At 42.5% G+C, this 22,107-nt stretch overlaps 1 protein-coding gene across 1 annotated transcript; it reads left to right on the forward strand.

Annotated features, from left to right (window-relative positions):
• The first annotated feature begins 599 nt into the window (after positions 1-599).
• Positions 600-11,824, forward strand: FLVCR1 (FLVCR choline and heme transporter 1). The gene is made up of 10 exons (XM_074168664.1): positions 600-1,259; positions 4,668-4,812; positions 5,341-5,481; positions 5,793-5,860; positions 6,085-6,188; positions 7,363-7,473; positions 8,507-8,612; positions 8,832-8,943; positions 9,625-9,692; positions 11,092-11,824. Exons 1-10 carry the CDS (start codon positions 600-602, stop codon positions 11,152-11,154), a joined length of 1,578 nt encoding a protein of 525 aa, XP_074024765.1. The 3' UTR covers positions 11,155-11,824.
• The last annotated feature ends 10,283 nt before the right edge of the window (positions 11,825-22,107 follow it).

Here is a 22,107-nt window from a genome sequence, read left to right on the forward strand (position 1 = left end):
CCTAACCGCCTCCCCACGGGAGCCGGAGGGCCGGTTCCCTGGGATACGTGTCAAATCAGGCTTCAGAGGCCGGCTGGAAAGAAGGGACGCTTTGCCGGCGGCAGCGGAAGGGCGGGGATGGCCGCACGACGCCCTGGGCCACCCTGCGCCGCGGTTCGGGCCTACGCCTGGGCCCATCCGTCTCCCATCACCTCAGCACGTTTCCCCGCGCCGCCGCAGCGGAGGGACAAGCCCGCCACGGCAGGGGAAGCCCAGTGACTGTCCCCGAACGTGGCGAGTGCGGCGCGGCCCGTGTGCCCCCGCCGCGGCCAGCGGGAGGCAGGCGAGGGACGAGCCGCCCACACCCACCCTCCGACCCCTCAGCCTCGCCTGAGTGGAACACACCGGCCATGTCACTACCGCCCCGCCCGGCCAGACACCACCCGCTCCCCGGTCCCGCCTCCCGCTCCGCCCCGCCGGGCCGGGCCGGCCGAGGCGGGGCGCTGGTGGCGGCGGCGTGTGCTGGGTAGCGGAGCCGGAGGCTAGTGACCTTGGCAAGCGGAGCCGGGCTGCGCTCGCCGCCGCTACAGCCGGGGAAGCTGGGTGGAGAGACGACCGAGATGGTGGAGGACGGCGGCGGCGGCGGCGAGGAGGAGGAGGAGGCGGCGGAGGGGGAGATGCCGGCGACCGCCGGCGTGCCTGCCCTGCAGCGCTGCAACGGCTTCCTCCCCGGCAAGGAGGCGGAGGACGGCGGCGGGCGGGCGGCCCCGGCGGGCGGCGGGGAGCGGGCGGCCCCAGCGGAGGCCGAGGCCATGCTGTCGGCGGGCGGCGGGCGGCTGGAGACGCGGCTGTCGCGGCGGCGGCTGGCGGTGCTGGCCGTCTTCAGCTGCTACTCCCTGGTGAACGCTTTCCAGTGGATCCAGTACAGCATCCTCAGCAACGTCTTCGCCGGCTTCTACGGCGTCTCCTTCACGCAGATAGACTGGCTCTCCATGGTCTACATGGTGGCCTACGTGCCGCTCATCCTGCCCGCCACCTGGCTGCTGGACGCCCGTGGCCTGCGGCTCACCGCCCTGCTGGGAGCTGGCCTCAACGGCCTGGGCGCCTGGCTGAAGTGTGCCAGCCTGGCCCCCGACCGCTACCCCATCACCTTCGCCGCCCAGGCCGTCTGCGCCGTCGCCCAGGTCTTCATCCTGGGGCTGCCCTCGCGCATCGCCTCCGTCTGGTTCGGCCCCACCGAGGTCTCCACCGCCTGCGCCGTGGCCGTGCTGGGCAACCAGGTAAGGGCGGCGGGGAAGGGGGTCAAGGGAGGCTTCGGAGCAGTGAGCTTCCTTAGAGCTTGGCATGGCATTGATTTAAAAATAAGTTGTTTTAAGTGGGAAAAAACATTCCCCAAGAAATGATTATGGGCAGCAGCGGAGAGACGAAAAGTGACGGAAAGGGGACAAGTACAGAGGTGATCTTACATCCCACCCTCCCTGACCAGCCTGGCTTTGCAGGACCCTGGTTGCATACCAATGTGTAGCAGCTTGTACACTTCTGCCAGCTGCCTGGTGTACATCAGTCAAGACCCTTTTCAGAAGCTCTCCTGCTCCTCTTTCTTTTCCTCTTGTGTTTGGCATCGTTCATCTTACTGAATCTGCCCTCAGCTGGAGGGGCGTGAAGTACCTGAACTTTCATGGAGAGCCCCAATGCCAACGTATGTTACTAGTTCCTGCTTTTTTATGGCCTCAAATCACAAAGTGCCAGTACTTGATGTCCTGGTGACTCATGAAGTTTTCTGTAATGCTATGATAGTTCACATCACTGTGGGGAGCTGACTGATAACTGAGTCATGGATTTCGTCAAGCTCCCTGGTCCTGGTGGGTTTCAGAGAGCTGGAATGGGTGTATCTGAAAGCACAGGTGAAGATATGATGCTGATGGGGTTTTCTTTTCCTCTCATAGCCTTGTTCTCGCCCCTGGCTGCTCTCCCTGCTTTTCTGTGGAAACAGAATGTTAAGATTCCCATCAGCATCACTGGTGCAGGCTAAGGTTATAGGTACAGTTTAATTAAGGTAACGAGGGCTTTGGTTTTCCTCATGTGAGTCTAATAATTTTATGTTCGTGCACTTTGGATTATTACAGCAGTAATATTAGTGTTACATATTTACAGTTAGAGTTGCTCATTAGCTCATACCTGGCTGTGTACAGTTTTCCTAATGCTTTTCCAAAACAATTTTTTTTTTGGCATTGAAGTGTTCAGTGGATAAGTCAGCTGTCCCTTTTGAACTGAAGACTTTAGGAGTTGTTAGTTGATTATTTTAGCAGTTGAGCAAAAAATTTTGCATCCTGGAATCAGGTTAGAGGTTTCTCTGGCAGCTATATTTCTACTCTTCCTGACGTGCACCAGTCCTCCCCAGTAGCAAGGAGTTACTGAGGACTGAGTTCTGCAGTACAGTGCCAAGGATCCAACTTGGGGTCTGAAACTGATGCTTCGTTCAGATGCTGAGATGTAGGTGTTGAAGTGGTGCAGGATGGGAGCAGGAGCGCAGGGATTGCGCGGATAGGAACCATGGGAAAGACAGACAAGGAAAACGGGAGCAGAAGTGTGAACAAAATAAACATTAGTTATTTCTGGAGCGTATTCCCCTCCAGAAGCTAGGACTGATCTTAGTGTGCTGATGTGCTTGATGGTCCTCTGCCAGGGCAACACCTGTGAAAGCCACTGACAATCTGTATTTCGTCTCCTTCTGGCAGTCCTGCCCAAAGGGTAATGGCTTGTTCTGCAGCTATGCTGTGCCCTGCTAGCTCAGAGCTGCGTGCTACAGAAGTCTTAAGATCCCAGTCCTGCTGATACGTTGTCAAACAATAGAATTTCTCTGGTCTCAGTTTTTGGTTTCATAAAAAAAAAAAAAACAACCAACAAACCTCTCAAAAGCTAGATTGAAAGAGTAGCGGGATGACAAATTAGGCACTTGCGAGTTAGAAGTAATGTTGTCTGTATATCCCAATGCAGTTCATTCTGCATATGCATTGTGATACAACCTCACTATACTTCTTTAATTGCAGAGAGTGAACTACGTAACAGAATCGGGTAGCTATAAACAAATGGGCTGTTCGTCATCTGATTTCTTATCAGATATTTTGCATAACTTCAGAGCTACAGCAAACAGGGCTGGGGACTGCAGGCAGGGGAGGCACAGAGTTATCAAAAATCAGATCACACCTGTTATCTGTTGAGGTGCTGATCGTTTGCAGTTGAACCACAAATCCCAGGGAATGCAGCAATGTACCTGTCAAGGGTTGTTAGGAGTGCCAGATTTCTGCAAGTTTTAGCGTCTTCAACTGGGCACAGCAGATTCATTGGAACTCTCGAGTCTTCTGACCTTAACCTTTCTAGCTGTAAAAGGCGAAAAATGTTATCGCTTGACTTTCTTGGAATATTGTGGGTACTGTATTGGCTCACATTGGGGGAGGAAAAAAACATACCTTAAGAAAAAGAGTAGTTGTGTATTCAGTTCTTGTTTGTAGAGTTCATATGCTGAAGGGTGAGGATAAAGAGAGACAAATTCTTCAGGTGAGCACTGGATACTGTGTAAATCTGATGGTCTGCGGGGGGAAAAAAAAAAAAAGGCAGCAAAACCCTCGTTGGGCATACGCACAAAGGGCGCTTTGTAAACGCATTGGCACACCTTTAATTTGAGTACTTTCTAAGGGTTGGATTTGCTACTGTAACAGTCTTCAGTGCTCTTTTTTATTTTATTTTTTTACCTGAAATAGATGCAGGGTTTCTTTAGTTTAAAAAAAAAAAAAAATGTTCTGACACTTTAAAAAGTGGGGAGTTGGACAAGATGATATCTATGGTGCCTTCCAACTCTAAAAAAAAATTCAGTGAAAATTCAGTGAAAAAGCAGGTTAGTTTTGGAGGAGCAGCAGAGATAAATTGGAGAGTAGTCCAAGACTGTTCTTCCTTCATGTTTTCAAGCGCTTTATATATATATACACACCCAAAAGTTCAGTCCTTGTTTTTTGTCTCTTTTTAATAGAGAATCAGTTATTATATTGGAATTGACTCTGCATACAAAACCACTACTACTTTACTTTGTGATTTTTCTTTATTTCCTTAGCAGTGATTGCAGATGTAGGTTTTGGGTTTGTGTTTCTTAAGGGAAGATGCTCCTTTTCTCTTGCTCGTCTCTGCTCTATCAGTTCTGTAATAAACCTTGCACGTCAGTCTTTGTTACTGTAGTGGCAGGATTGTGACATCAAGTGGAGCATTTTGATCGAGACAGAGAAGAGCGTTTCTACAAGAGTAGCTGGAGTTTCCTGTCATCTCTAGGCCCTCAGTTGCAGGATGACTGATACAAATTCATGTGCATGCACAGTATTTTCCTGTGAAAGATTCTTCTGCAAGACAACTTCCTTAATGCTTAGTTGTTAAATGTGCTATATATATAGTAGGTGTAGGGTTGTAGTTTAGTTTAGAAATAAAAAGGTTAAAACCTGAGTTACTGAAGATCTGATTGTGAAATGTCATTGAGAGCAAATGGCTCAGAAGTATGATACTATAGGAACACTTTTCCTTCATAGTTTTATTAATACTTATTATGATACAAATTCTGAATTCTACCTGGTAAGGCTTTTCATTTCTGTTAATTTTTATGTTCACAGGAAAATGATTTTTTGTTTTCTTTTCTTGCTTTACAGCTTGGCACTGCAATTGGGTTTTTGTTGCCACCTGTTTTGGTTCCAAATACGCATAATGATCTCGATCTAATGGCACATAACATCAGCATCATGTTCTATGGAACAGCGATAGTGTCCACGCTTTTGTTCTTCTTAACAGGAGTTGGTAAGTGTTCTGTTCATGTAATTTAAATGGCGACTGTAGGGGGTGTTTACAACATCTCTCTTCAAGCATCTGACTTGGCTCCAAGTCGGCAAATTACACTTTCTCAGGTTTACTTGTGTTCCGCTTATCTGTTGTGCCAGGATTAAGCGACAACCAGTGAACTGTGTGTTGTGCTTCACATGGAACAACCTTTCCCAGGATATGCTTAGGCTTTTTGCTATATTACGGTACAATAAAATTTCCCTGTGTTATTCTTACAATTCAGATAGGAAAGTTTAGGCACATTGCAGTTGAAGTCTGTGTTTGACCATGTGTTGGTAGCAATCAGACATGACCAAATAATGAGTTGCATCCATTGTGGCTGTGACTTGATTCTTCCGTGAGGAGCATCTAGAATATTTTTTTTATGGAAGTGTTATAAAGCACAAATTGAACTTGGGAAATTCGTCAAACTGAAACACTTCAAAAAGAAAAAGCATTAGTCTGGTAAAGACAAATCAAAATTAATTCCTCCTTCTTTTTCACCAGTGTTTGAAGAAAAGCCGAAATACCCTCCTAGTCACTCTCAAGCAGTCCTGCAAACTATGCCTCCTGAGGATTATTCCTACAAGCAGTCCATTATAAATTTGTTCAGAAACATTCCATTTGTACTTTTGCTGATCAGCTACGGTAAGTGCTGCTGTCTGGCTGTAGTCTGGCAGAGCAGTTGAATGTGGGCTGAAAGCACATCGAGTTTTAGTTGTGGTGGTGGTTGTTTATGGGGGAGGGAGTGTCAGACTTTTACATGTTCAGCAGCCAGTGCTGGAAAAACTGACAGGATTCAAAATACCGTTTGTTGGTCTGGTGAAGAGATTTTTACCTGGCAGATAAAAGGTTTTGCCTGTGATGTGAGTCTTAAATATGAGAAGATTAACTCTTTGAGGTAGCAGATCTGCAGGGCTACACTTGGAATGACTGAAGCTTTTCTTTTGGTACTGCAGGTATTATGACTGGGGCATTTTATTCTGTCTCCACATTATTAAACCAGATGATAGTAACTCATTATGAGGTAAGTTTCTTGGATCTTCTTTGGGTTTACATTTGCAGAGGTGATGTTTATTGTTATGTAGGTGCTATGTGCGCTCAGACCTGTGGTTTCCTTTGTATCCCGCTACCATACAGCTATGGGAGACATAGGAATGTTTGTTTGCGCTTATGACCGCCAAGAGGTCTGAAATTGACTCTGAGTGGAAGCAAGTTATTAATGAGCACCATATAAATATTTGTTGAAAGGGAGAAGAAGTGAACGCTGGGAGAATTGGCTTGACACTGGTGGTGGCAGGAATGGTGGGTTCGATTATTTGTGGTTTGTGGCTGGATTACACTAAAACATACAAGTAAGTGTGGGTAGGCATGTATGGGGCTAGGGGTAGGAGAGCGGTGCAATTGCATTAGAGAAATACTGCAGCATAAGGGCTGAAGTGAACTGATGATGCAGTTCATCCCTGATCTTTTAGCGGCCTTGATGGAGACTAGTTTCTGAGGCTGGTTCTTGGCCAAAAGAAATGAGACAGGAGAATGCAAAGGCGCGAGGGGTTTTTCTATCTGCTCCTGTCTCTTCAGGAGTGTAGGGCTAACAAGGAAAGCCCTGTATGTCCTACATACAGTGGCCAGGTGGCCCAGTGGTCTCCTTCACCTAGGAAAGCATAAAGGCTGAAAACCTACTCTGCCTTGTTTTGTAAAATGGACAGTTGATGGATTCCCTTTTTGTTTTGTTTTGGGGTGTTTTTTTTGTTTTTGTTATACTACTCCTGGTCATATTAGTAAGTATAACATTTGCTTTAATTCAGGGGATGACCACGGAGTAGAACTCTGTTCTGGGGTAGGAGCTCCCAGTTCCATCACTTGTGGTGTGGTGCCCCCTAGGAGTGAGCAGTGCCCTGGAGCGCTGCTTGAGGTGGAGTTCTCCCCTGTGACTCTTAGTACATTATGTGCAAGAGCTCTAGAAACCTAATGGATGTTAATGCTGTAGATTGGCTTTGTTTCTGCATGCGTTTTAGCTTATTTATAAGTGATATGTGCTTTAATATTTTTGGATGACATCCCTAATTCCAGATTTAAAATAAATAGAACGTTGTAATGAGATTTGTTTGACTTGCCTCTTAGGCTTACTTTTATTGCTAATAGTGTTCGATTTGGCTGCTCACTTATTGCGTTACGGTCAGCTCTGCAGAATGGCCAAGAGGTACAACGTAGTGGAGAACTAAAATAGCCTTAAGATAATAGTATCTGCTGTGATTGTCCACTCTTTGAGAGTCTGAGTAAGTCTTGTTAGCCTTGAGTGAAGCAGCCATATAATCCAGGCAATAAAGAGTTCAGGAAGGGATGCATTCTCATGGCATGATATGTTTGAGTCAGAATTACATGAAGCAAATCTTTTAGCTGTAGAATGTCAATTGTTAGAGAGTAAGTAAGGTTTATGTTACTCTTTGATGCTTCAGCAATGTACTATGACCTTATGTTAACAATGTTAATTTTTTTAATTTTTTTTTTTTTTTGGTTGGGTTGCAGGCAAACTACTTTGATTGTTTACGTTCTCTCTTTCATTGGGTTGCTGGTATTTACTTTCACCCTGGACCTCGGATACCTTATAGTAGTGTTCGTGACTGGAGGAATACTTGGGTGAGCAATTAAAGAGGACTAGAAGACTTACTGCAGTTCTGTTCAGAAACAATATTTAACTGTTTTAACTGAATGATTCTACTGTATATTCTGTTGCCATGCTCTCAACCTATGCTTGTAGCTCACAGTACAGATAGGGTTTACTTGGGTTTCACCTTCTGTTACATCAGAATAAATCCAAAGTAACTCACTTTTCAGTGAACTTCATTAACATTTTTATGGACCTAACAGAAATCTGTATGTGGTCAATTTGTTTGGTTCAAAAAGCTGTCTGCAGTGAAGTTGAATCTTTCTGTTGACCAGTGGATAAGTGATTAGAGTTTAACTGGGCAAATTTAGGAAGACTGGTTTCTGTGCGTTTTGATTAATTTATATTTTGATAGCTCAAGCAATGTGCTGGGTGCTTTGTTTGCTCAGAAGAGCATGAGCACTTCTCATAGATACGTAATCTAAAAGGTGCTGAGGGAATAGCGCTGTATCCAGACATAGCAGTCAAGGAAGAGCCAGAAATGTCTTGAGAATTTCAGTTTAAAGACCAACCAACCAACCAACATCAACTGTATTAAGCCCCTGCTCTTTCTGTCATCCATTGATCCCCACAGCAGCTTCTAGCAGCCATTCCAGTGTCCAGCCTCACTCCCTACTAATGATCTCTTTTTGTCCTCCAGCACGGATTTTTGGGCTGATCAAATACTGATGTTTGTGTATGTCTTTCATTGAAAGTAATTGGCTTCAAGGATGAAGTGGCTTGCGGTCAGAGAAGGTTGTTTCATATGTATGGAGTGGAGTGCAGGTGGTTATGGGGAACAGGACAAATACGTTTGTCCTAAAAAGAGAGATGTACGGCTAAAATTGTTGGGTGAGGTCAGCGGAACGTAGCAGGCAAAGCAAGTATCGAATCATGTTAGGTCTTTAAAACAAACAGTTCAGAATACAAGCTAATTCATAATACCATGTGTTTATGTTTGATTTTCTGAGCTGTAGTAATAGATGAAGGCCACACCTGTCATCCTCTTACTCTCCTCTTCAACAGGTTCTTCATGACTGGCTATCTGCCACTTGGGTTTGAATTTGCTGTGGAAATTACATACCCAGAGTCTGAAGGCACTTCCTCGGGTCTCCTTAATGCATCAGCACAGGTTATATCATTTTATTTCTTAAAGTGAAGTAATGTTCAGGAAAGTCACTCTGCTCGAATCTAAGGTGGCTTTCTTAGACTTGGCTGCTAAGTCTCTGGTGTATTGCTGTAGTCTTAATTTTCTTAATTTGGTTTCTCTAAGATGTATCCTGAAACTTTGCAAGGTAAAGTGATGACTCTTTTCTGTGTGATCCTGATGAAGTAACTTGTTTGTTTCTAGATATTTGGAATTGTCTTTACACTTGTTCAAGGAAAACTCACAACAGACTATGGTCCTCGTGCAGGAAACCTCTTTCTTTGTGCTTGGATTTTTGTGGGCATTATCTTAACAGGTAATTAATTAGAAATGTAAGTAATGATTTCTCTTTAATGTAAAAATATGGAGGCTTTCTTTTTTGAGATAGACATCGAAAAATTCACACAGGCATCTAGGATTTAAATATGTGGCTTCCTCTCTGGACTTACAGAAGTTTAAGTGCAGAGTTTGGTTTTGGATTTTTTTTCGTTCTTTGTTTTTCACTTTAAATACTTGCTGTGCACACACCCTTTGTTTTCAGGATGATAATGCTGATATATGGACAGACATCTGTGGCCCGTTCTTGAGTCATGTCTTGAATTTGAGGCAGATGTCTATCTCCAGAGTAGTATAGTATATGTAAACAAATACATAAATGGAGACAGGTTGCAGTTTTCCAAATGCAAGAAACTGCTGATGTATTCCTGAACTGTATCAGTGACTTACACATGCTGGTACTTACAAATGTGCTGAAAGTGCTAAAACCAGGCTTTGCTTTAAGTACTTATGGTTTAAAAGCTCTTATTGTCATTGTCTGCATGTGCTTTGTGAGGAGCAAGTTCAAACTGTCAGTAAGTTCAAATTGCAACAGAGTGAATAGAGGTATTTTGAATATGTGCTGAAAGCAGCTTCTGTGTGCTTGCGCTATACAAACATTTCCCTTGAAATGCATGTCATTGCAAAGTTGTGAACCAGCTTTCTCTTTTTTTTGTTTCAGCCTTAATAAAATCAGATTTGCGAAGACACAATGTGAATTCAGGGATTATGAATTTGGATGTTAAAGCTGTAAGTGGTGACTCTTATCGTGATTGTATTGGCATTCTTGAATGCTTGGCTTCTCTTGGCATAATATTAACAGCAAAAGCGTAATTGTCAAAAACTTATTATATGGCTGTGTCCTTGCTGGTTTGGAACAACAGAGCCATGTGGGAAGCTGCCCTCAGATATCTGTTTCTCCCCTTAGCTCCCATGAAAAAAACTAAAAGACCTTCTACTCTCTCATTTTCCTGAATTTTAAGTGGTTAATATTAATCTCTGGTTTTATTGCTTGAATCTCGCTTTTTCGTATTTTCAGGTATCATTGTAAATTGTGAAGCCTTTTTGTGTATTGGGTTAGGAGGCTGTGTTACAGACTACATATTTTCTTTAAAATACCTGCAGTCCCTTTAAGTGAAGTCAGGGTCTGATGAACAGAAGTCACACTGCTGTTTCTATACCATGCTGCATGGAGAGCTGGGTCTGTTCTTCCGCTGAGCACCCTCTCACTTTAAATGAAGGGTGAGCATAGCACTTTCTGCTGTTCAGGAGGTCTGAAGACCATGTTTCAGCAGCTTTTCCAAATTAACACAGTTACTAGTAGAGATAAGGCTGTTGTCGGAAACTTTTTTTCAGTGCTGTGGGTTTTTTGATCATTTGGATCAAGATAATGAAGCAGCTTTTTGGAGTCGGTGCAAGATCCTCTGTTGCACTTCTTTTTATGTGTAGGTGTCTCACATATATAGCAGCTTTTGATCATCCTGCGATCAGGTGCACGCTGTTAGTGTCTGCACAAGGTTCAGGAACTGCCAAGCTGGTGCTCTATGAGCTAACTTGAATCTGAAACCTGTGCAGCCGTGTGTGCACAGCGTGGCGTCCTGTGGGTCTGCCAGCCTGGGTTGGGGCTATCTTAGGGCTGTGCACGCTGAGTGGGGGCAGTGGTCCGTGACTTGTCTGTTTTCCATTATCACCTTGTTAATTAGCTCAGATTGTCACACAACTTTATTTATATTAGCCAGGATATAACAAAAGCCTGGCATCCTCACCCTGATACTACCATAAATAATTGAGAGCTGCCTATGTTAATAAGGTAGTATAGCACTTTGATACCAAACCTTGATCATCAAGTTTCTACTGTGTTTAATGTAACGGAGAAAAAACCTGAAAATTAATCTTGTGATAAATATCTATATGCAGTAAATATATACTTTACAGTTATATTAAAAAAGTCAGTTCTGTGGGTTTGGGGTTTTCTTTTCATTAGAGAGAGAAGTGAAAATAGGGCTTTCTATAAATGCCTAATTTGGCTAATTAACTACATACACTAGCGGAGTCTAACTTAATAATTACCCAAGAATACTGAGGTTGGGAATAGCTTCTGCTGAATAACAGTTTAATTCCTCCTTTGTTTTTTTTCCCCCCTCTCCAGGTACCAGTTGACAGTCCTGTAGAACCTGAAAGTACTACATTAAAAATTCAGTCTGCTTTATGAAGCTGAAAGAAGGTGACTTAGAAACGCACAAGTTTGGTTGGATACTGAACAATATTAATTAGTGTAATCACTGGGTTTGTGTGTATGAGTAGTAAAATGTGTTTGGTGATATTGGTGATAGTTGTGCGGTGGAAACTATGAAGATGTTCAGTTCATTTTGCCCAAGATGCAAACAATTCACCTCTGTACGGAATACTTGTTTTAACAGTTTTCAAGTTTTGCAGTTGCATTGGTAAAGAACTGTGTGACTACTCTCCGTGCTAGGGAGACATGTACGTTAAGGATGCATACTTGAAAAAATCTGGAATCCTGAAGTACAGTCGTCACGATCAGAAGTATCCAATTTTTTTTCTTGTTCAGTCTTTGTTAGTGCATTTGGGAAGTTAGAAAGTAGGTAGCTGCACTGCTGGAGGATGTTCAGAAGGGTTTTTTTTTAATTTTATCTGTATTTTTAATATAAGCCAGTGGTTCCTTCTGGGAAACTGTCTATAGCACAATACTGAAAACAAGAGATGACTGCAAACGTGTGTGTTTCAGACTGGCATCTGACATTTCTTTTGCCTTGAAACTTCTTGATAGGTATCAGAAGGCGGATAAGAGAAAACACTGTCTTACAGATTCATTGTAACATTTCCAGGGAGATTTAAAGAGTTTCCCACTAGATAAATTGAAAAAAAAAAAAACCAACCCAACACTTCTTATTAAATACAGTCAAAAGGAGGAGAAAGGCCTTTGATATCTCTACCGGGAAGTAATTACAGGCGATGGAACACTACCACACAGGTTGCCTCCACGGAATCGTTTGAGTGCTTTCTCAGTTAAAGTGAGAGGAGTACGTGTTTACAAAGAGTTGGTGCCTTTACTTTGTAAAGAAGATCCTTGCCTCATCTTGAGTTTAATCAGTGCTGCTGAAGAAATTCCATTTTTGTGTGTTAAACCTCCTCTGAATATTTGTGGAGTATCAGAAAATGTGTTCTTTTTTTGCATTTATTTCTCTGCGTTATGAATTGTATCACTTGTCTCGTGAAATTTTTGTGCTTATATAACTTAAATCATGTCTTTCACAGTTTGTTAAAAGTTGTAAGAACGACTGAAAGGAAAATAGTGATATTTCACTTTGTCTGAAATATTTGCTGTTTATATCATGCATCTTAGCTAAAAAAGGAGCAGACTTCATTAACATTCACCTTGTGTTATTATGTTTATCTAAATTTGGGATGTGGATTTCTCACTGCAGTGCTTCTGAAAATATTCTCCTTGCCCTTGTGCTCTGTCTACGCACTTAAAGAATTGACAGCACTACAGTAACACCGAGGCCCTACTATTACTGAAAAAGTCAGACCTGAGTTAGCAGACTTTTTAAAAACAGTTTAGCGTTAGCAGTCTTTAAGCTGAGCCTGCAGGTTCAGTACCATCAATGATGGCATCTCTCTGAGTTCCCACAGATGTAGTGCCATCCAGAGGAGGAATCCTGCTTGAGGTTTTCCATGGATTGTTACAATTGGGTATGGGGAACTTTTTAACTCCAAGATAGTCTTTCAGTATGATAAGTGTTGTTAAATGCTTTTCTTTTTCTTGTTTCACTGTAGATTTAGAGAATCCTTTTGTATAAAAGAACCCTATAAACTTAGCTGTCTAATCTTAGCCTCTGAACTTGATGATCTGGATTTAACATTTTCTATGGAAAATGCTTCAGACGTGGGAAGACTGAATGACGTTATACATACCAGAATAAGCTAAGCATGCTTGGAACACCTGCCTTTGCAAAAAGGGTCCGTATCTCTTTGCCAGGTCCAGTGCTAGAGGGGTGAGCTCTGCAAGAAGAGTTCTCTGGTGAAGTAGCTGAATATAGGAAAAGTAACTCATAGATATTCAAATGGCAGGCAAGAGTATAGGAGTGGAAGTAGAGATGGTTTCATTATGTCAGTTCTTTACATTTAATGACTTGCTGTGATAGAAGCTGCCCCATCAAGGGATGTACATGTTTTCAGCCTCAGTGAGCAGCGAGAAAGTTCCTGCCTTTTGGTATGTGTGCATGGCTTTTCCCTTTGCAAAAATTATAATAATGTGTGGCAAAATATATATGTTCTTCAGCAAGATGCAGATTCAGTAAATATTTGCGTTCATGGCCCTTGGTTGTACTTCTGCTGTTGCAAAATCTTAACAAGATAATATTTTTGCGTTTTTGGGGAAGTGTTTTCAAATGTCCAATAGAAGGTCTTTGGCAGTATCCGGAATGCTTTCTGAGGTGTCCAGTACACACTGTTCAAATTCAAAGATTGAGGTTTTTTTCTTTCTTTTTAGAACTTATTTTTTAATTATTTCCTTCACTACTAGTTTCCAGTTTCTTTAGTTATGTTCAGCTGATTATTGGAAAAATATTCTAGCCCTTCTGGCTCCTTGTGTTTTTTATCTTCTGCCATATTACTTGGCTACCCTCTGAAAAGGTCCAAACAAGATTTTGGCATGCTGGAAACCCAGCTGGGTACCTGAAAAGAAAATATTCCTAATAATGAAGGCTTTATTACATCCTGGATTTAATACTCCCCTTCTAAAAGGAGCTTAGAAGTTGGAAATCTGTGAGCTATTTCCAGGCAACGATAAAGTATTTAAGTAAAAGGCTCGGCAGCAAAATAAAGAGCAAATAAAGAACAAACCAGTAGTTTATGCAATAATCTTATCTGACTGTCAAGAGACTGAGGTTCTGTCTCATGGTAGAAATAAAGTTGGGGTAGTTGGGGCTTTAGTGTTTTTGCTTTTAAATTTTGTTTTTAAACAAACAACGTCCACCCAATCAAACAATTCCATCTGGAATTGGAAATAGGGTTTCTGACTCTCTTAGCCTTGAGGTTCTGGCTCAGCCCTCCAGTAAGAGCAGAGGTGGGGTCTAAAAAGCATAACTGCTTGAAGAGGTAATCATTCAGTGTCAACTATTAGAGGATGCAGTAGGAAACCAAGTGAGGAGAGGCATCCCAGTCCCATGCATCAGCTTTTGCTTTTCAATATGCTTTTAAGTGCTTCAAGAGAACTCTAGAGGATGCAAGAGGACTCATGTAATGGTGAGCATAAGCAAGGGGGCTGCCCCCAAGTTCCCAGGGGCCCACCAGGGTGTGTGGTGGGCCAACTTTCAGCTAGAAGATTCAGAGATTGACCTTTAAAGTAACTCTGTCTTTGTTTCTTCCAGACCTTGTTAAACTTTTGCTAACTTCAGTGGGAGACACCCAGAGAACATGGACCCATTTTTATTTAGGATTCCTAACATGGCCTTGAAACCCTCATTTCTGTTTGCTGGGTGTGAAAGTACCAGATCTGTAAGGCACAATCTGAATTGTTGCAATTGGGAGCTCTCTTCTTCAGCTTGGTAGATAACTCCTTCAGAGCACTTATTTTGTAGATAAGTGCTTGTCCTTAATAACTTTCTGTTGCTGAATGCTTGTTTTTCGAGGAAGAAAGAACAAGGGAAGAAGTGGGACAATACATACGAATCATTTCAGGTTAATAGGGCTTTTCTAACTTCATCCTCTTGGTCATCTCTTTTGTTCAAGGCAGTCTGTTGTTTCAGAGACAATCACTGGAGTGTGTAATTAGAGCTGCCAGCCCATGTTGCCTAATGAAAAAATGCTTTTGAAAAATCTTTGGACTATCTTGTGCATCTACAACCAAGTGAAATTGGGTTAAGCTATAAGCATTTACAGCTTCCATTTTTCCATTCTGTAAACTCTTGAGTTTTCCTGTGTGAATGGGAACGTGTGACCTTTTTGGTTCCTGTCTCTCAATATGCGTATGTAGCATGTTCTTAAGTGTTATAGGCTACCAATGATTCATAAACCACAAGCTAAGTTATTGTATCCCATGTGATTTCCCCACCACCACCATTTGATCTGAAGTCTGTGAAGAGGGAGAAGTGATGTTAATGCATGAACTAGAATGAATTAAGCAGAAAAATATTCCTAAGAGAAATGTATTTCCATGTAGGACCCATGTAATTTACTGCTCTTGTCTTTGTTCTTCTCATGAAGATAGAAAATATTTTTGCTGTAATATTTCAGTTCTGTTAGTGTCTCATTCTTTGTTTCAAGAAAAAAATTAAAAATTCCTTATGAATATTCTCTGATTGCAATATTGTACGTATGTGTATATGTGGGTGGCATCATTCCTTACTATTATATGTTACTAATAAAGTGTGTAACATGTAACTTGATTGGAGCCAAGATTAGCATTTTTGACAGCTGCTGATACAGCTGATGGTCTAAAAATGATTCATTTTTTTTCCTTATAAGCTGCCATTTAATGTAGGAAAATTTTATAAGTGAATGATGTAGTGTGTCATTAACAAACTTGCACCCATACATATATGCAGAGTGCGTGTATGCAGGGTATGTAAATGTATTTTACACAAGAGTATTGGCTTACAGAGAAATTTTCTCAGGGTGTGGAATTAAAGTATTAGCATCAGTAGTTGAGTTGCACTGCTCTAACACAGTGACTTATCCTTATTTGCTTTGGAAAAGATCTGTGAGGAAAAGAAAGTGCTGTTCACCCCTAAAGCAGAGCAATCCACAGGCAGTTCCTTAAGGGTAGCGCAAATATTATTTTAACAAAGCACCCAGCTTTAGAGAGGTTATCTGGGGAGAGAGAGTAGAATAACTTCTTAGAGAGGATAGAGCATCCCACTCAGTTATGGCACAACTTTTGTTCCTAAAACCAGAATTGTGTTCAGTGGGAGCACAGTAGGACCCTTGTGAACACTCTGCAAGGGTTCTGTCACTTCTCTCAAGTGTTTAGCCCAGCACATCAGCTATGAGCCAGGTAAGTTTGAGGAACCTCCTTCAAAGAAATTAGAAAATGTTTGTTATTTGGTTTTATGTTTTTGTGGGTTTTTTTGTTGTTGTTGTTTTTTTTTTAGTCCCAGTTTTGTGGAGAAGGGAGATTCTCTCAGCTATTTTTATGTAAGAAAGTCTTCACAGAAGGAGGTTGCAGGTGCTGCAGAGCACAGAAAACACAAGCCTTTTGTCACAAAAGAATGCTCACATCCAGTTCAAGGGGTGGGTTGAACTTTCAGGTGGGCTCTTCATTTTACAACCAGGACTTATAGGGTCATATTCCTCTTATAGTATCTCCATGAAAGCTGCAGGTTATATTTCCATTTAGAATCATAGAATGGTTTGTGTTGGAAGGATCCTTAAAGATCATCGAGTTCCAACCCCCCTGCCATGGGCCAGGACACCTCCCACTAGACCAGGTTCCTCAAATTTAACATTGCAATTTAAACATTCCTACAGCTAGGAAGGAACAATCACAGCAAATTATTATTGCCTTAAAGTTAATTTTTTTTTTTTTTTTTTTTTTTTGGCAGATGCTCAGTCTTTCAAGAAAGAAAACACCAGAAACCTCATCAGATGAGGGGGAGATGTATAGCCATGCTGACTATGATTAGTCAGATACATGGGGAGGCCCTATGTATCCAAAGCTAACAAGCGTTACCCCTTCCAGAAAGGGATGCAGTTTGTGCACGGATAAAACAGGCAGGTGCCTGACAGTCCAGCTGCTCCCTAGGCTGGAAGGGTTTCTTAGGAGCTTGCTAGATTTCCTTCTGGCTGTGCTTCACAATGAGCTAACCTTATCTGACCATGTTCTAAATAAATATTTATATTTTCGGTTAAACAACATCTTTCAGAAGACAAAACAATAATATCCTGAACTCTGTAGAAAGGATATGTTCCGCAGGTATGTCACAGTAAAACGTACTGGCAATGGTTAGGCATAGTTACTGATTCGTAAGTAACTATATATATATATATTTGTGAGTAACTGGCTAATACCTGTGTAATATCAGATGTGGTCAAAATTCAGCCCCTAGGGCACCAACTTCCAGTGTTTTCTCAATAAACTGCTTCTGCTTGTAACAATGCTTAGGCCATTAAAAAAGATTGTAAATAATATCTAAAGGTCATTGTCAGCATTGTGACTTCACGTTACAAGTTCTAGAAACAGAAAAAAAAAACCTACAAAAGCTATAAACTAGCTTTTTGGTTAAAGATGGTTAAAGGTGCCTTGTGTGAGCCCAGAAGTGCTGTCACTGTGGCTGTAGTTCAGCAGGTTGGAGTTCACCAGCTTTGTAGATGAGGCAGTGAATATGCATCCTTGTGAGCTGATTTTGGAGAACAGGAAGGTGTAATTAGAAGATACCTTTTTCCATGCCTAGGTGACTTTCGTTTATGATGTCTCTTTTATTACTGTAATGACAATTTCGTACTGTTTTGTCTCTCTTTATATTTTACCTGTGCTTATATGTGCATCCTGAAAAAATATCTTGTAAAAGCCATGTGAAAAAGAGTCTCGGATGAAACTCGGTCAGTTGAGTAAAATATCATTGGCGTTATTGGACATAGCAGCTGGAAAGAAATGCTTTGCCTGAATAAGAAGAGTAAACTTACTGAGAGAGAATGGGATATCTGGATGATAGTTTAGTTCTCTATCTAGATGTTCCTTAAAGGAGAAATTGGCTTTTACCCTAGAAAATTATTTTGAAAGTTTTTTCTTCAACTGACTTGTAGGACCAAAACTGATCTTTAGTCACGCATCTGCTTGGCTTTCAAAAGCTAGGTAGGGAACTACTAAACCCAAGATCTTGGTGAGCTGCATGACTTAGGGATGTCGGGGGCTAACTCTAGTTCTTAGAGCAGTGTGAAAGTTGCTGGGAAAAATCCCAGGGAAGTATTCAAGGCTTCAGAAGGTTTCCTAGCCTGCGCTAGGCTGAACCAGAAACTTCCCAATTTCTTTTTTCAGAATGGGGTAGTCCTAAGGTTTCTCAAATCATTAGTTTGGATAAGGTAGAAGAGGGACTGCAGATGAATGCATAATTAGTTATTGTTTTAGAAATAAATTGTCCAGCCTGCTGCCAAGAGAAAAGGAAATTAAAATATAATAATGCAGTTTCTAAGCCTGTGCATACTGTTTTCTCCATTAATTCCTGGAAGGTATCTTGATTTCTTCAGAGTAATTCATCAGCTAATTCTGAGCAACCCCACAGGCGTTAGACAAAACCTACATCCTGTGCTGAATGAAGAGGCATTGTCCCACTAAGGTGAGAATGACTCACCCCTGGATGATTAATTGGCTCCATGGGACTTGAATTTGTGTATCTTCTGCTCCCAAAGAAAACTGAAATTCACTTAGATCCTAATGCTAAAAGCCTGAAATTCAGTTAGAAGCTAGTGCCTAAAGCCTAGAAATCCCATGATTTCTCATCTTGTCACTGCTCCACAGAAGCTTCAGAAGGGTAGAGGAGCCCTTGAAGGCTCAACAGCTCAACAAAGTTACCCAAACCAGACTGTTGCCGGGGGAGATATGGAGACCCATCAGCTTTTGGGGAGCAGAGTGCCCCATGCTTGGTGTGATTTTCCTCTGACCTACTCCATCTGCTTAGGCTTGAGCTGTAAGAATCCCATGAGGGTTTAAATGTCTGTGTGAATGAGGAGGACGGAGAGCATTATGGGGCCTCCTTGAAGTCCGCAGTTTGAATGATCACACTTAGGATGTTCCTGGTTTTGATTTCAAAGTTGGAAAACACTTTGTAGGCTTGAGTTTGCTACTTACCTCTGAAAATTAGTATCATTCATGTGATGGCAAATAATGAAGATGGCTGAAAAAAAATCATTTTGCTCCAGATGACTATAGTTCCTTTAAGAGCTCTAAGTTTTTTAATTGACCACAATATTTGAACTTTACTTTCACCTTCAAGCGTTTCTGCAGTGTTTTGACTAGCGTTCAATCGTTCTCTAGAGAGGGGGAATCTTAATCTGCAGAGCACTGCCTTCTAGGGATGCTTGAAGCGATGCTTCAGATCAAAAGCTGTTTGATGAAATCAGCAGTGTCATAATGATATCTTGTTGTACCATGGCATTGACAACCGTCTATCACGTGTTTCTCTCTTTGCAAGTTTCACACAGCACCTAAATTGAAGGGCTTGTGGTGTCTGGGCTTGTGACATATTCTATTGCTAAACTTAGTAACTTTTTCGGTCCACTGTCAAGTACTGCCTGCAAAGACAGTGCATTTGAGGAACTTTAATACAGAATCACAGAATATTTTTGGTTGGATGGGACCTTTGAGATCATCGAGTCCAACCAACAACAACAACAAAAAAAAAAAAAAAAAAAAAAAAAACCCAAAAAAACCCCCACAAAACCCCACACCCAAAAAATCCCAGAACACCAACACCAAAACCAAACCAAACGCCCACAACCACACCTCACCCCACCCACAAACAGACACAAACCAACAATCTCGGGCACTAGAGCATGCCCTGAAGTGCCATGTCTACACGTTTCTTAAATACCTGACAACGTATACCTGAATACCTAGGGACGACGTTTGTTCAGAGCCTTTCCTAACCGGCATCATACTGTTCCTAGAGGGCACAGGGTATCCCGTAACAGAACTATGTTGCTTAATCAATTTCTAAACAGCACCAACAATTGTGCTTCTAATCTTAAGCAGGCAGGGGTTTTATTGCAGTACACTCTCTCCCTGCAGGTGGGGATGACTCAGGTGCTCACTTGGCAGTGGAGGTAAGTCCTGAATCTCAAGACCTTTGGTGCCACCGCAGCTCCCCTGTGACAAGGGCTGCAGGTGCTGACGACTGCTGAAAAGAGATCTTGTTTCTAGTAACAGATTATTTTTAGCCACTGCCTTTCTTTACTACCTGTACTTTTATTATGCAGTTCCCCTGAAAAAAAGTGATTGTACTGGGTTGGTTACCCTCTGACTAAAGGTTAAAGAAGTAATGAGTCCAAAAAAAAGATGGATTGCTGAGATTTATGGAAGGTTACATTAGTGTTTCCTTGTTTTTGTAAGCAGAGCTTGCTGCAGAGACCAAATCATGTGATATGCCGGTAAGTAAGACCTTTGCAGCAAATTGTATTGATGTAATTATTTCCCCAAGCTACAGCAATATTTGAGACTGAAACTTTGGAACAAGACAGAGTAAGGCAGGTTAATAGGGACATTGATGTTGTACCACTCAGAAACAACAGATTCATCTGTGTCTGATGCTATTAGTTGTAGATGGGAGTGAAGTGGCTATAGTAAATACGGAAGAGGAATGGATATTTCACTGTCAGCAAAGGCTTAGGCCAGGTAGGACACGCTGACCTGCAATGGGGCTGGAAAGAAGAAACGTACAAACCAGTTCTGGGAAAGGCCTGATTTATAGGTTTTTCCTGCCACTTTGATCTTTTTTTTTTAATGCTGGCAATCTTGCCTGAGATCAACTGGAGCCCAGTTAAACAAAGCCATCTAAAATAAATACTGTAATAATTTGCTGCAGTAAAATTACTGCAGGATGTCCTGGACTTGCTCAGGCAGAAATCAAAAGATATTGTTCTTCATTGCTAAGGGCAAAGCAGCTGATGGCTGTTTTTTCTGCTAGACCATTGTGAAATAACTAGTGTGTTAAGAGTTTCCAGAAAGGGCTACCTTGGGGAAAGCTCCAGGGCATTCCAGGAAATCCAGGAAAACTCCTCAAGCATTCTTTTTATAGCCTTTTTTTTTTTTTGTCTGCTTTACATATTTATTTTCCCAGTGATAACATTGATGAATACATAAAGTTGTCGTTCTTAAAGATTACGCAAATCACTCCTGCAAACTTGCATCAACAGCCATTCCCATATTACCATGGTTACATCCTTATCACAGTTTAACCTTGCATTTCATTACTAAACAAATCCCGTTCCAGCATGACTTCCAGTTTAGGGAAAAGCCCCAAACAAACAAGTTTTATTTTCCTTTTCAAAGATCAAACGAGGTCACCCTGGTCTTTTCAGGAAAGGGGCTAATGTTTGCATAGCAATAATGCAATTCACTTAAGGCAGGCAAACATTCTCAACCTGTGTTTTCCTGCTTCTCTTCTGCAAAGCTGAAGCACCTTTGTAGTGTTAGCCATTTTGGACTGCTGCTGCTTTTCTGGACATACAGTAGTTCCTAAATTCAGAAAAGCCCATTAAGATTGCTTGGCCTGGCTTTAAGCAGAACAGTGTGCGCAAGCTGGGGACAACTGTAAGGTACTTAGGATTCATGCTTTTGCACTGACCGCTGCCAGCCGGAGGTACTGGACATATTTCCTTCTCCACCAGTAACTGACCTGCCTCTCGTATGCTCAGTGCTGGTACAGGGACCTTCAGTGAACGTGGAGCACTTGGCATCCACTTTTGCTGACCTGGGTAACAGCACTGGTCCAGATCTATCATGCTGCCACTGGTGTGCATCTATCTGATGGAAGGAGGAAAAGATAAGCTGTCAAGCTTTTTGCTCAGGTGCTGTAAGACCATTCCTTGGCTGTTGCTTCCCAGCCCCCCTTGGACAGCAGCACATCTGAGCACCCCTTCTTGCAGAAAAGCAAACCTCAGCTGTTCCCAGGAGGGCTGGAACAAGGTGAGCAGTGACTCCTGTCCCTGTTGAGTGGGCTGCTGGGCCAGCTCCCTGCTGCTTGCCAGCAGAGGCACCAAAGCAAATGCACCAGGAGCAGCTTTGGGGCATGAGTGTGGCACTGAGAAGGGCGCTGGTGTGGGCTGGGATCAGGGGAACCGCCACACAGCCTGGGACAGAGAGGTTGGGAGACTGGGCTGCACAGACAGGGATGGCCAGGCAGGGCAGGGGCAGTCTGTCAGCCAGCCCATCTTTTGCTGCCGGTCTTGCTCCACTTCTGGGTTTGGTGCTTTACTTGTGTGCCCTGGTAGCCAGAGTGGCATTCCCATTCACAGTGAGGGGTATTTTAAGAGGGATCTGTTAGCTGAGTTGGGGCAAGGCCTTACTAAGATCTTGCAAAAGGCTGGAGCTGTGCTGGCAGAGGACCTGCAGAGCAGAAAACCACTGAATTTCAAAGCAGCGGAGCAGGAGCACGGGCAGTGCATGAGACCTCACAGGCGCTCATCACACCAGTGGTCCATTCCC

This window comes from Numenius arquata, chromosome 2 (genome assembly GCF_964106895.1).
Source record: "Numenius arquata chromosome 2, bNumArq3.hap1.1, whole genome shotgun sequence".
NCBI classification, from domain to species: Eukaryota; Metazoa; Chordata; class Aves; order Charadriiformes; family Scolopacidae; genus Numenius; species Numenius arquata.